This window comes from Lepisosteus platostomus, chromosome 20, assembly GCF_059453375.1.
Source record: "Lepisosteus platostomus isolate fLepPlt1 chromosome 20, fLepPlt1.hap1, whole genome shotgun sequence".
In the NCBI taxonomy this organism is placed as follows: domain Eukaryota; kingdom Metazoa; phylum Chordata; class Actinopteri; order Semionotiformes; family Lepisosteidae; genus Lepisosteus; species Lepisosteus platostomus.
In genome coordinates this window covers 2144589-2157013 of record NC_142630.1, presented here as the reverse complement: position 1 = coordinate 2157013, position 12425 = coordinate 2144589, and the positions used below count along the sequence as shown (strand labels likewise).

Here is a 12425-nt window from a genome sequence, read left to right as displayed (position 1 = left end):
AGCCTTTACCCTGTCGGCACTCAGTACAGGGTCACAAGCTAATTCTGGTAGGACATGGCAGAGGTACAGTATATGGATGCAAAATCATGAATCCGATCAGCTTTACCAGGCTGGAATATAATTCCCCACACATTCAAAACACAGATACTCAAGCGTTAAGCACACTTAACATTTTATTGACTCATGACAATCACGTTTTTTAAGGCCGCTCCTTGGTTGGAGAAGAAGCCTGGCCTTGTCTGTTTATATCTATCAGTTCCTTGCAGCTTGTTTTCAGAGAAAACGTCATTGGATTGTCTTTCCACAAACCCAGTTTGGCGGCTAAGCCACAAGGCCAGCAGGCTTGGCTCCCCCTCTGATACAGCCACCCAGAGGCCTTCACACTGTGCTTGTTTTCTGCAGGCTTCTGGAATTGAGAGGAAATTGAAAATAGGATATGATAAAAAATAATCCACGCAGCACCTTCACTGCTTGGCTCCTTAGCTATGTGTTTGACGGCGCATCCAGGAGTAACAGTCCTGAATACAATTTTGTCACAGTAAAACTAAGCATTAAAAAAAAAGTGTTAACCTGTGAAGAGTTATAGTGTAGCCTCACTAAACACACAAGGTTAGACACGAATTCCCACAGCAGCAGAAAAATGCTGGGAGAAACAGTGAGGTCACGTGACTTCAAATAACACGGTAATACGACTTCAAAGTAACTTCAAAGTGTGACCCTTTGAAAGCACGGTGAATTAAAAAACAAACTATGCAGTTTTAGCCTGGCTAATCTTCTATAGAACTGCTTGGCTGTGATGTGTGATGTAATGTTTTACACATACAGTATGAGGGGTGACCAATGTCTATTAGCGGCTGCAGGGTCCACCTGTTGCACTAAGTACTACGGTTCTTTTGATTGACCAGGGACCGGTGTGAAGCCACGTGCTCGTTGTGTTTGCTTTGTGATAGTCCCACCATCAGCACTTCTCCGTTCCTCACGAGCTGACAGTCCTCTGACCTTGTCTGGGCAGGTTGAGGGCCTGAAGGAAGGAGACTACATTGTGTCCATCAGGGACACGGACTGCAAGTGGATGGGAGTCAGTGAGGTCATGAAGCTGCTGAAGGATGTGGATGAAGAGGGATGTGACATCAGAGTTGTGAGCATGATGGACAACAGCCCCTGCATGGTAAGGAATGGGCTCATTTGCTCTTAAAAGGAAGCCTTCTTGAAAGGATATATCCTTACAGATCATCATGTTCTCCACAATTATAATTAATCATTCCTTAGACTTGTATAGTGCTTTTCTGGACACTCCACTCAAAGCGCATTACAGGTAATGGGGATCCCCTCCACCCCACCATTTTGCAGCCCCAGCTGGATGATGCTCCAGTCCTCTCCCCACACACCAGCTCTCAGTGGGAGGAGAGCAGAGTGATGGGGATCATTAGGAGGCCATGATTGGTAAAGGCCAGGGGGAAATTTGGTCAGGACACCAGGGTAACCCCCCCACACTCTTTTCGAGAAATGCCCTGGCATTTTTAATTACCATGGAGAGCCAGGACCTTGGTTTTATCAACGGACAGCGCCTTTTTACAGTATAGTGTCAGTCATTGGGCTTCTTCAGAAGTGGGGATAAATGGAATTCTTGGCTTTTGTTCATACTGCCCTTTTAAGTATTGACAATTTATTGAACGTCAATAAGAAAGTGACCCGAATGATACCTGTGAACGTGAATACGTCGTCTTTTAAAACAAAATGTCAGTGCTTGAGCAGAGACCATGTGGACGCTGCACATTGGTGGTGGTGGAGGGGAGTCCCCATTACCTGTAAAGTGCTTTGAGTGGAGTGTCCAGAAAAAAGCGCTATATAAGTGTAAGCAATTATTATTATTAATTAATCTACGGTTTCAGGTGCTGGACTGAATCACTTTTTTTTCCTTTTACACAAATGCTGTGATTTAAATGTTGAAAATAATTTTAAAGAATTTCAAAGGATTTTCATTATGCAGGGAAGCTGGAAAATCAAGGAATTTTCCCTCGGAGCCTCAGTTTAATTCCACTTCTGGTCTATGCTTAAGCCAGCTTTAGCCTTTTCCTCGGTTTCTCCTCCTCAGCCCAACAAGAGCGCTACCTTCTCTGGAGGCCTGCCCAAGACCTACTCCATGATCTGCCTGGCCATGGACGATGACAAGATCACAAAGGCCCGGAAGGTCACCAAGAAGATGTCCTTCCTCAGCTGGGGGATGAAGAACAAGCAGAAGAGTGCCAGCACCCTTAGCCTGCCCAATGCCGGCTACTCAGACACCCTGCCCAGAAGCAGGCTGTCCGCGCCCCTGCCCAACCCCCAGAGTACCAGCGCACTGTACTAGGACCTGCAGCCCCAGACACTGGACAGAGACCTGTTCCTGCTCGGAACCTTTATACTGCAGAAGAGGGGTTTTTGTGTGTATATATGTATAAAATTGTCTTGGATAAAAACTATATCTTGCACATTATTATTAGTGTTTTAAAATGTCAGTACTATTTTTTTTACCTCTTGTTTTGTTTTAACAAATGCTGCTGTCATTCTGGCGTATTAATACGGCGACCCCGAGTCTCGTTTGAAGTGCACCCAGGGACAGTTTGGGTTTAGGTTTTCCTAGACCGTGTTACTTGATGTTCTCGCACTCATAGTCCCATATACATTCCTATGTTTGTGTGGAGGAGGGGTGTGACTGTCTTTTCCCTGTGTGATGGAGGGGGAGGACCAGACCCTCTTCCAGGCATTGCTTGTGCTCGAAATGTAAAGCTGGAACAAAGTGTGTTGTGTAGCCAGCTCCTGCGCCGGAGGAACTGAAGGGAAATAACAGCCTTTCTGTGAGAAGGCCTCACAAAGGTAACTGTGATCTGTGCTGGGCAGCTGGAAGTGAAAGGTGAAACTTAAAAAAACGTTTCCATTTTCGAATGGGGAAAAAGTGGGTAACAGAAAGCAAGTGGAAGAAAACTGATTATGATGAAGAAAAGAGAATTATTTTGGCACGTTTGTTTCTATTTCAGCAGTTTCATACATTTGAAACAGAATTTCTTGCGATACTGTATGGGCTGTGGTGCAACACAGCCTTGTTCAAAGTAACAGACAACAGTTAAGCTGAAGGGATCTTACTTCTAGATAGAGAGGGAGAGAAACTTCTTGGTGTTTCTAGAACCTATACACTCCAAGTGTATCCTGCTGCTTATTTTGAAGGATTTTTTTTAAATTTACTGAAGTATCGTCTCTAGCTGTTTAATAAGCATGGTCATACCTGCCTTTGGATATTTCTGATGACCCCAGCGGTAATGTCAGTCACAGCGAGGGGCAGGGCTACTGTGAACATAATGATAAAATGTCCAAAGTTTCTTTTTACCATTATTGTATTTCATATGACCAGACTCTTACCATTTGCTAACACTTCAGAAAGTGTTAAAGAACATTTCTCTGTCTACAAGGTAGATAATAATTTATACCGTTTGATACTCAAATAATTTTATGTACAACAAAAATGAGAAAAAACTATATTCATATTTACTACATTCACTTTGAAGTAGTTATTTGTGTATTATCTGTTTCATTGATTTGTACTTTGCATGTAGTGAATGATTCTTTGTGCTGTACAATAGCTATTTTGTTGTTTGGTGTTTTTTAAATCTCTCTGTGGAAATTCTAAAGAAAGAAGCTGACAATCTCCACCTGCCATTTTTTTAAGTTGCCAATTACCCTTTAATAAGTGTTCATGTCTGAAATGAAAAGGTTTAGATGTTTGCAATAGAACACGCAGAAGGGTAAAGACAATAATATTCCTGATGCTCAACTGGAAACACAGATGAAAAAACAAATTTCCTCAGTCACATGTAACTGCTGTTCTTAATTTACATTTTAGGTGCTTTTTTCTGTTTTCTTTTTATTGCGTTCTACAATTTTGCTTATCATACATAGAATAAATTAATTAGGTATGAGAAGCCTTAAGGCAGTGCTTGTACAGACTGTGGTGTTGCTGGGGCTTCTTGTTCATGGATGCCTGCCTACCATAGGAGAGTCCTATGAAACAGGACAAAATAGTGAAAGATTGCTGTTCATCAGATGAAGCGTTATTGTGGTTGCTTTTTTTGTTATCTCTGAGGTGATACCTGTGCATGGAATTGTAGAGACGGGCAGAAGGTTTCTTTACTCACTGTCCTCACTTCCCCAGGAACTTGGTTTTGTTCCTTAATAGTGCCTCAGTCGGAGATGTTGGGACTGTACATAATCTTCTAAGTAACTAAAAAAGGGTGTTAATGCTTAGAATTATTCACTAGATATACTAAATCACAGGAAAAACTGTAACTGCAAACTGGAATTTGAATAAATAATGGGAAAAAACCTCACCAGTCTGACACTAGTTTTATCAGAGTGTACTGTGTGGAATTCATGCAATGACTGGGGTCCCAATGCAGGATGTGCCCTGCAATTCAGGCCCTGTAAAGGCAACGTTACAGCAAAGAGTCATAACCATTGCAGGTGATCATCATGACTCAAGGGAAAAAAACATTAACTTGATTTTCATAAAGCATTACTAGGCTTGTCCATGATGTTGTGTCAACTCCCACAACGCAAACATTTGTTAAATGAATCATAGAAATAAGTAAATGTATTGTTAACAGGGAAACAAATGGAGAAAAAGGTTACATTTTTATGATTTTCACTACCAGATCAAAGCCTTTTGGGGTACAAACTACGGACGGGCAATACTTAAATATCGAGTAGAAAAGCCTAAAGCAGGACAGGGTGCAAAAGATTTTGTAGTGAATCTTTGTTTTAGGATTTGCAATTGGCGATACTTCCTGTCTGTGAATGTTCTACGACAATAAACTTTCATTTAAAAATGTATCCACCTAGGATAGATATCCTAATTCCTGACTTCCACTCTGCAAATCTTCCATTGCAAGCAACAGGGTTTCCACCACAGGGAGGACTGACGTTGCTCTTTCTAAATGCACGGTAAGCTCCAAGGCCAAAGGGAAAACTTTGGTGAAGAACTGGGAAAATCTGTGACAGTGTTTGGAACTGTGGCTTGGAGAATGCCATTCTTTTAGCTCCTGAAGTAGCACAGACTGTACTTCATTCCCTCACTCTTTCTGGGTAGGTTAGAGACAGTATTTTATTCTGAACCATTTCCTGTTTGTGTTCATTTTCAGTGATCCTTGGTGAGGTAGAATCAGGCCCCAACAGTCAGAAATAAAACTGATTACTGCTGGTAACTGGCAAGGGAGGGGATGGAGATAAGTGTTCTTGCTCATCTTGTCCGACACTGGCAGAGTGTGGTAATCTAGGAAAAAACACATCAGTCATCAGATTTTCCTGGGAAACCTTTGTACATCTGGCACTCTCAGCAGTTCAGTCTCTGTGGAGACGCATCTTGCAGACAAGGCTGACAGAGGTATCAAAACTCCCTCTCTGTTGCTCACTGTGCCTCTCTTGTGGGGAGGGATTTCTTTACTGCAAGGTGACTCTCCTGACTGTAAGTTTCTGAAAGCTGTTGACTGTAGCTCACATTGTGGAGAGAGGAAAGCTGGCAAATGTCAGGTAATTCCCTCATCTGCCTTATTGCTGTCTTTCACTTCCTCCGCTGATAAAGAAGACCTCCAGGTTGTCTTTTTCTAGATTAAAAGCCAGTTACTGAAGATCCTTAATGAGCCGGACTGTGTATCTGCTCTGGTATGGAGTTGCTGTTAATCCCCAATTAAAAAACGTTTTCCAGATTCAAAAACTAGAAGGAACGCTGTATTTAAGGATGTACAGTGTACAATAGTCTTTAGTGATGACATATAAAGCTGTAGTACTGAAGCATTACAGACATAGCTTAATCAGAATCTTGTCTCAACTTGAATCATTTATTACTGTTGAGATTTATTTTCAGATCATCTTCTTAAATTCAATAAACACTGATCTTTTTTTAAAGACGACTTCTTGTTCACTTTTTCTTGATTCTACCTGGGCTGCGCAGAATTACTGCTTACTCGGCTGTGTGGGAGGGCTAGGCTTCTGCACGAATAACCCTGCAGTGAATATGCTACGTCAGGAAATGCTGCATCTAACCAAAGCAAGAGAACCGCCACCCAGAAAAAGACAGAAAACCTCTCAGGCTGTAATCACCCAAAACAAATGCTAACATTACTATCGGTGTGGATTTCATTTTATGATGTATTTGTTTTCCTAAACTTAGGATTCATTCTGCAGGTACTACTTAAGGAGAAAAGGGTGCAAATCATTTGACCTTCTTGCCTACTGACACAACTGACAGGGTGAAAGGGCACGCAACTACAACAAATATAGACTGAAACGTGTGTGGAACGAGATGATCAACACCTTTCTCACCTCTGCATTCATTCCTGAGTTGGTTCTCAAGAGATGATTAAAAGCATACCCTTTCTTTGATCTTCACGGTAAGGAATCCCTGAAATATGAACCCTCATTCCTGTAGAGGAAGCAGGGTGGCAGGTCAGCCTACAGCCCTGATGACATGCTCTCTTGCCTCATAGCTGCCCAAAAAGCCTACAGGGGAGACTGCTTGAAATGTGATCCTGACTCACCAGAGAGCCTTCACATTTTTCTCATTAACTTTGTCCTACCTGGCCTTGGATTAAAATGGATGAAACTTTTTTAAACCTTTTTTCAGTGCATATTGTCCTGCTGCGTCAGTCTCACGCAAAGACTGTCATATAAATCTAAAATAAAAGAGGACTGCCGGGGCCTTTGAAACGTAATGTATTTTAAATCGCTCCAAGATTATTTGATTTCTACTTTCTAGCTTGAAGGATCAGGCTTTTCAAGCTTTTCTAGCCTGAAGGATGTTCTGCTACAGTAGACTGCTCCTTTCCAAACTCATATTTAACAGTAGGCTCATGCCCATACCAAGTTCCACTCATATCTGTTTTGAGGTGACTGATGAATATATAGCATTTTCAAAAGTTAGATACATTTTATTTATAACAGGACAAGCTGGAAGCTGGGCACAAGGAATTGGGAAGAAAACCAGACTTGCATTTGATAAACGTTTTTTTAAGTTTTTTTTTTATTCTTAAAAGGAAAATATCAAAATAAGAAAAAAAGGAAACAGTTTGTTATCTCAGCATTTTACGAACATCCCCATTTTAAAAAATAATGTGTCGGTCCCCATTCCTGTTCATTATTTTCTAGTGAGGAAACCGTTACAAATGTTACACCAGCCAGTGTGTCTCATCTGTGTGCTCTTAGTGGAAAACCCCAGAGTACTGTCCTTCACAGTCCTGGCATTCGAGATACTGCCGACCCAGGCCAGCCGGTCCACCAGGAGTTCGCCCACTGGACAGCTGCACACAGGGTCCAGGACACGCAGTGGACACAGGCCGGAGTGTAGAATAATCCCTACATGGCGTGTCGCTGGCAGAGCCCCCCAGGAAGCCGTCTTTCTGCTCATCAGACTTGATTCTCGCTCAGGGGTTCAGGGTGTCTCAGAGGCAGCAGTATAAACCCCAGGTCTGACCCAGCATCTGTGGCACCGAGACCTCTTCACAAGAGAAAGGGAAGACCCTGTTTCGCCGTCACCGGGGAGGGGCCAGGCTCGTGTGGAAAAACCCCCGGACGCTCTGCGCCGCCGCTGCGCCCACGGCGGCCTCCAGCTGCTGCGCCGTGGCGTTGCTCAGCTGGTGAATGCTGGGGAAGTGTCTGAGCAGGGCCAGAGCTTTCACCCTGCCCACTCCAGGGATCTGCTGAGCCAGGGCCAGGACCACAGGCTCGCACAGCTTGGCTGCCTTCTTCCTCAGGAAAGGGTTCCGACTCTCCTCCTTACTCTCATCGTGGACCTACAGGGGACACATCCCAATGTCACTCAGAGCTCAGCTGCACTGGGATTCGTTATTAACTCCATTCACTCCTATTTCATTAAATCCATGTTAAATCTACTGGTTATGCTGGGCAAGCAAAAGCATCTAGATATTTTCAGTAGGCACGTAGGTCAATACAGGTTCGCAGTGATTAATCCCAGCTGACAGTGGGCACAAGGCAGGATACGCCTTAGACAGAATGACAATACAGAGAGGACAGATTAAGCTAGACTAGAGATCATGGACAATCCATACAGAAAGTGCACCAGGCCAGAATCAAACTCAGGATCCAAGAGGTGTGAAGCAGTAACTATATGCTATGACACCACGCTATGCACAAGTGAAAGGATTTTGTCACAAATGTTAAGAATTCCAGTCAGGTCCAAATACACACCACTGCGTGCAGTCAAACACCATCAAGTACTCCATGTCACACAAAAAAGGCTGAGCCCCAACAATGCGCTCCGGTTTTTACATGCTCCCGTGACACTTGGCACACAGCTACACGAACATACTTTCCTTATTTAGATCAGTCTGCACTGCAAGAATTATCATAATCTCCTTGCTGGGACTGGCCTGCTTACAAAGCCTAAAAAATGAACCCAGTGTAGTCCAGTTCTCACCATTCAGGGCCACTGTATGCTAAAACCTTGGCTCACCGTATTAGCAAAGATTAGAACTTACAAGCTGGGCAATGAGCTGGGAGGCTTCAGACTGGCTGGCAACAGGAAGCAGGGTCAGCCCCAGTTCGAACACCACGAACTTCTGAACGGCTGGGAAATACTGCTCACTCAGCCGCGTCTTCTCCACAACTATAATCCCGTGAAGCTTGCTGGCCTTGAAGAAACCAGAACACAGAACAGGCAACTAACATCCAGCTGCAATTCCCCAAATCTCCAGCTGACAGAAACGTCAAATAAAAAAAAACACAATGTCTTGTCTTTATGGTAATAACTGTGTGCCTGTAAGCTGATGTTAGTTGGAAAAGTAAGGAGTATATTAACTTGTTAATTACTCGCACACTTCTGTCTATCGACTGCTTTGAATAACCCTTTTCTGGCAGCCCAGTGTAGCTTTGAAGGGAGTGTTGCTGAAACTACTTGACTTGAAGGCTTAGCACAGGTGTGTCTTGGTCACATCAGGTCTCCACAGACTTTGTGGTTGACCTTCACCAGCACTCGAATCCAACAGGCTTCGCATGCAAGCTCTTGGGCGTCCCCTTACTTTTCTAAACTGGACAAGCTTCCTCCTGTAGCCATTTCCTGCCACCAGGCCACTTTCGGACACGTACAGCACACAGCTGTGGTCAGACAGGTGGAAGTCCACCAGGCCCAGCCCCTCTTCAAAGATTGCTTTCAACTTTCCTGAACACAACGACATAAAAAAGACGTCAGCAAAGGAGAGAAGGGAATTATGAATAGTATTTATTATACTGCTTTAGGCGAGGAGATGTCATCAGAAGTTATTATGGATTACTGACTGATTGCTTGATATTCTATGCTTTTTAACCGCATAACGAGTTGTTTTAACTTTTACTGCACAGAAGCAAGGAGTGCACGAAGATCAAGGAGACCCCCTAACGGCAAAATCTGGAAGCGCTTAAAAGCGGTCTGGTGGTTTCTGCTGACACCGGAAGTTATGAGGATGGCCATCAATGTAAGCAATTAGAAGTCGGCGTTCAACTCTATTTTTTACGGACTGGGCAGAATGCACGTAAAAGACAGATAATATGCAACTAAAAAAGTGCACGGCGTTGTTTTGCGCGGCTCACCCTGAAAGCCCTGCACGATGGCAGAGCCCCTCCACCTCTCGTTGACGATCACATGGCCGTAGGGGGGCGCTGCTCCTATCCGCACTGGGGTGCCCTCCATCGGTGCCGCCCTCAGGCCCCTTCTCCCTGCAAACCAACGCGACACTTAACACGCTACCAAAGGCAACGATACACTAATGTGTGTATCCGAATCTCCCACAGCCCGCTCTTTCAGATCATGCAATCATATGTGCAAGGCGAGATCCTTGACGCTGCTGGATGTGGGAAGTGGCGTTTTAGCTGCCTTAATACGTGAAGACTCGCATTAAACCTCCGGCTAACACAGCTAAATGCGGAGGAAATCCTCAAGAACTTAAGGCACATATCCTAGATTCTGTATCGAGGGGTTCATGTCCCCAATACAAAATCCTCAGGGATTTCCGTGTCTGCTCGGTCAAAACAATGCATGCATTCCTTAGTGTATAACTGCGCTCTTTGAAAATACTAATCATTCAGTGTGGACCCACAATAACTATATTATCACACGTCCCTTACACAAAATGTCTGAAAAAGCTCAATGTGCTGGAGTTATACTTCGCCAAAGAGGAAACTGAGTAATTCATCCTGAATAACTTGCGAGACGGGCCCCTTCCCAACTCCGAGCACGGATGTCTTACGCTATATCACCTTTTACAACGTCCTTTCACGATCTTCGTTTGAACCGTGTAAACGTGGGTAAATACGGCAGCTTGTTGACGTCGGAGCTTCAAAAACCCCGAAGTAAAAAAACACCGATTGGCTGAACCCGCCCGGAAACAGCAGCGTGGATATGAGCTCCCCCCAGAAACATCAAAGTGAATTGATGTTCTTGTGAATCAGACTTGCATGTAATTCGGTACTGTTAAAGCATTTACTCATTTCTCTTACGCAGCTTTGAATTCTTTCTAAACTCCAAGCCCTTTTGTGTTCCCCCTTTAAAGAAATAAAGCACTCGACAGACGCTTTGACCTATTACTGGGAGAGCAGGTTAAGCCAATCAAAGACGAGCTCTGTCGTTTCAAAGCAGAAAACGCTGAGGCCAGAAACGGACGGCGTTGCTAAGAGGATTAAAACTGAGCTGTGATTGGGCCCTTGAAGTGCTCCCAGCCAATCACGTTGAGCGTTGCAAGAGGGTGGTGTGGAGCGAGAAAGCGTCTAGTTACAGCAATGTTGAACTGCTATTCCTTAGAAGTTACTTGTTTTTATTCATTTTTTAATTTGTTGCTGCTAGCAAAATCTTCAATTCCATCTGATTGTTCTCCTCCGACTATTCTGCAAACAGAAGAGCTAGCTAAGGCGAAATTTCGGCTCCAAGCCTTGTAGTAGTTAACTTTGCAAATATGTCCAAATTTAGCTTTAGGAGAAGCGACAAAATGGCATTTGTAAGTAGTGTACCTGAATATGAATGTACAATTCTGTTTCAAAGATTTCGTCATTACGCAATGATTTTTTTCAGTTTTTTTTCTTTGACTTGCCTGTACACATGTTGTTGTTTTTTTTAATTAGTCTGTTATGAATTACTCCATTATTTTTCTACGTGGCGTTTCAAAGGATTTTCTTCGCTGTACTGTTGTAACACACGTAGATGATGAACCGTTTGCAACACAGTGACGCTTTCGATGCATATTTGGTTACAGTTCTCTTAGATTTCTCTGAATATCCAAGAGTTTAGTATCTCGTGTCGTTTCATTGTCTGATTTACTACGGTTGTGAGGGGGAAGGATGAGATATTTGGTCGTAAATTTCCAGATTGAATCGGCTGATTTGATTGTGATGTCGGAATCATTCCTCTGGCCTCTCGTTACCGGTTCTTATAGCTCGGGCTAATATACTGGTCAGAAGATGGCGATGAACAGTGTTTAGTGGTGTAAACATGCAGGTTACACGTATGAACATGTTATCTTAATTCTTGTGTATGTAAAAATTGGAATCAGAGTTGTTTTAGATATGCATTTTTTGTGTCCATCTGGATTCATTATTGCTGCTTACACATACAAGCACAGAAAATTACTTTTCGTCTGGCTCGGATGGTCTACAAACAGTAGCGTACCGTACCTATTCAATTCAAGCTTTATTGTCCCCTAGGGGAAATTTGTTTTACAGCACAGTCAAACACAACACATTGACAAATAAACATCACCAAAAGGGAAGTGAATCCAGTAGTGTTAAAGGAGATAAGAAACAAGAGCCAAGGTAGTTACTTTGCATTGTTGAAGAGTGTAATTGCAGTGGGAATGAAAGATTTCCTGAGTCTGTTCGTTTTACACCCGGGGGCACAGAGGCGTCTCCCAGATGGGAGAAGTGTGAATTCGCAATGTAGATGCAGATGCTTTGCTTTAGAAGTAGTTGGTTCACACCTGATTACACTAACTCACACCCTGATCACCCCTCATTCCCCTAATGTCCAACTCATTTGCTTTGATGGCATTATTTTGTTTTGATTTCAGCCGTGTGTTCATCTGCCTGTCTCTAACACTGTTCTTCATGGTCTGTTTAGAAACACATAGCTCATGGCTTGATCCCTGCTGCCACTATTGGTCCTAGACCTGCAGTCCCCCGTACCCCTCCCCCTCGCAGTCCATACCCCTCTCCAGAAAGACCCAGGTATCCGTTTGACGTTTTATCACTTTTTTTGTTTGTTGTGTATTTAAATGCTGTCCTGTTTCCATTTAGTTTTCATTACCACTGGGGCTTTGCAATCCATGTAAGTTTCCCAAAATAAAAGACAGTAAAAGCAGTTCATTATGTCATCCTTACATTTCACAGTAATTGTGGCTGTCCGGTTTTGTTTTATTGTA

At 43.3% G+C, this 12425-nt stretch overlaps 3 protein-coding genes across 8 annotated transcripts in view; 2 read left to right on the top strand and 1 right to left on the bottom strand.

Moving 5' to 3' along the window:
- Nucleotides 1–4361, top strand: part of rhpn2 (rhophilin, Rho GTPase binding protein 2) — a 35015-nt gene extending 30654 nt beyond the window's left edge. For both annotated transcript variants that reach the window (XM_088614485.1, XM_088614484.1), the window contains exons 14-15: nt 1013–1168; nt 2096–4361. In XM_088614485.1, the coding sequence (XP_088470611.1) occupies nt 1013–1168; nt 2096–2350 (411 nt within the window). In that variant the 3' untranslated portion in view covers nt 2351–4361. The remainder of the gene's footprint in view (nt 1–1012; nt 1169–2095) is intronic.
- Nucleotides 4362–7093: 2732 nt separating this feature from the next.
- faap24 (FA core complex associated protein 24) lies at nt 7094–10644 on the bottom strand. Of its 2 annotated transcripts, none has more exons than XM_088613940.1 (5): nt 10266–10644; nt 9610–9735; nt 9063–9202; nt 8523–8675; nt 7094–7817 (listed from the first exon to the last, which is right to left on the bottom strand). In XM_088613940.1, exons 2-5 carry the CDS (start codon nt 9707–9709, stop codon nt 7557–7559), a joined length of 654 nt encoding a protein of 217 aa, XP_088470066.1. In that variant the 5' UTR covers nt 9710–9735; nt 10266–10644; the 3' UTR covers nt 7094–7556. The 2 variants fall into 2 exon arrangements, with proteins under 2 accessions (XP_088470066.1, XP_088470065.1); XM_088613939.1 differs by having other exon boundaries at nt 10276–10643.
- Nucleotides 10645–10762: 118 nt separating this feature from the next.
- cep89 (centrosomal protein 89) overlaps nt 10763–12425 on the top strand; it is an 85377-nt gene continuing 83714 nt past the window's right edge. For 3 of the 4 annotated variants that reach the window (XM_088614473.1, XM_088614474.1, XM_088614475.1), the window contains exons 1-2: nt 10763–11009; nt 12125–12231. In XM_088614473.1, coding sequence (XP_088470599.1) covers nt 10968–11009; nt 12125–12231 — 149 coding nt within the window. In that variant the 5' untranslated portion in view covers nt 10763–10967. The remainder of the gene's footprint in view (nt 11010–12124; nt 12232–12425) is intronic. The other variant, XM_088614476.1, reaches the window with a different exon arrangement.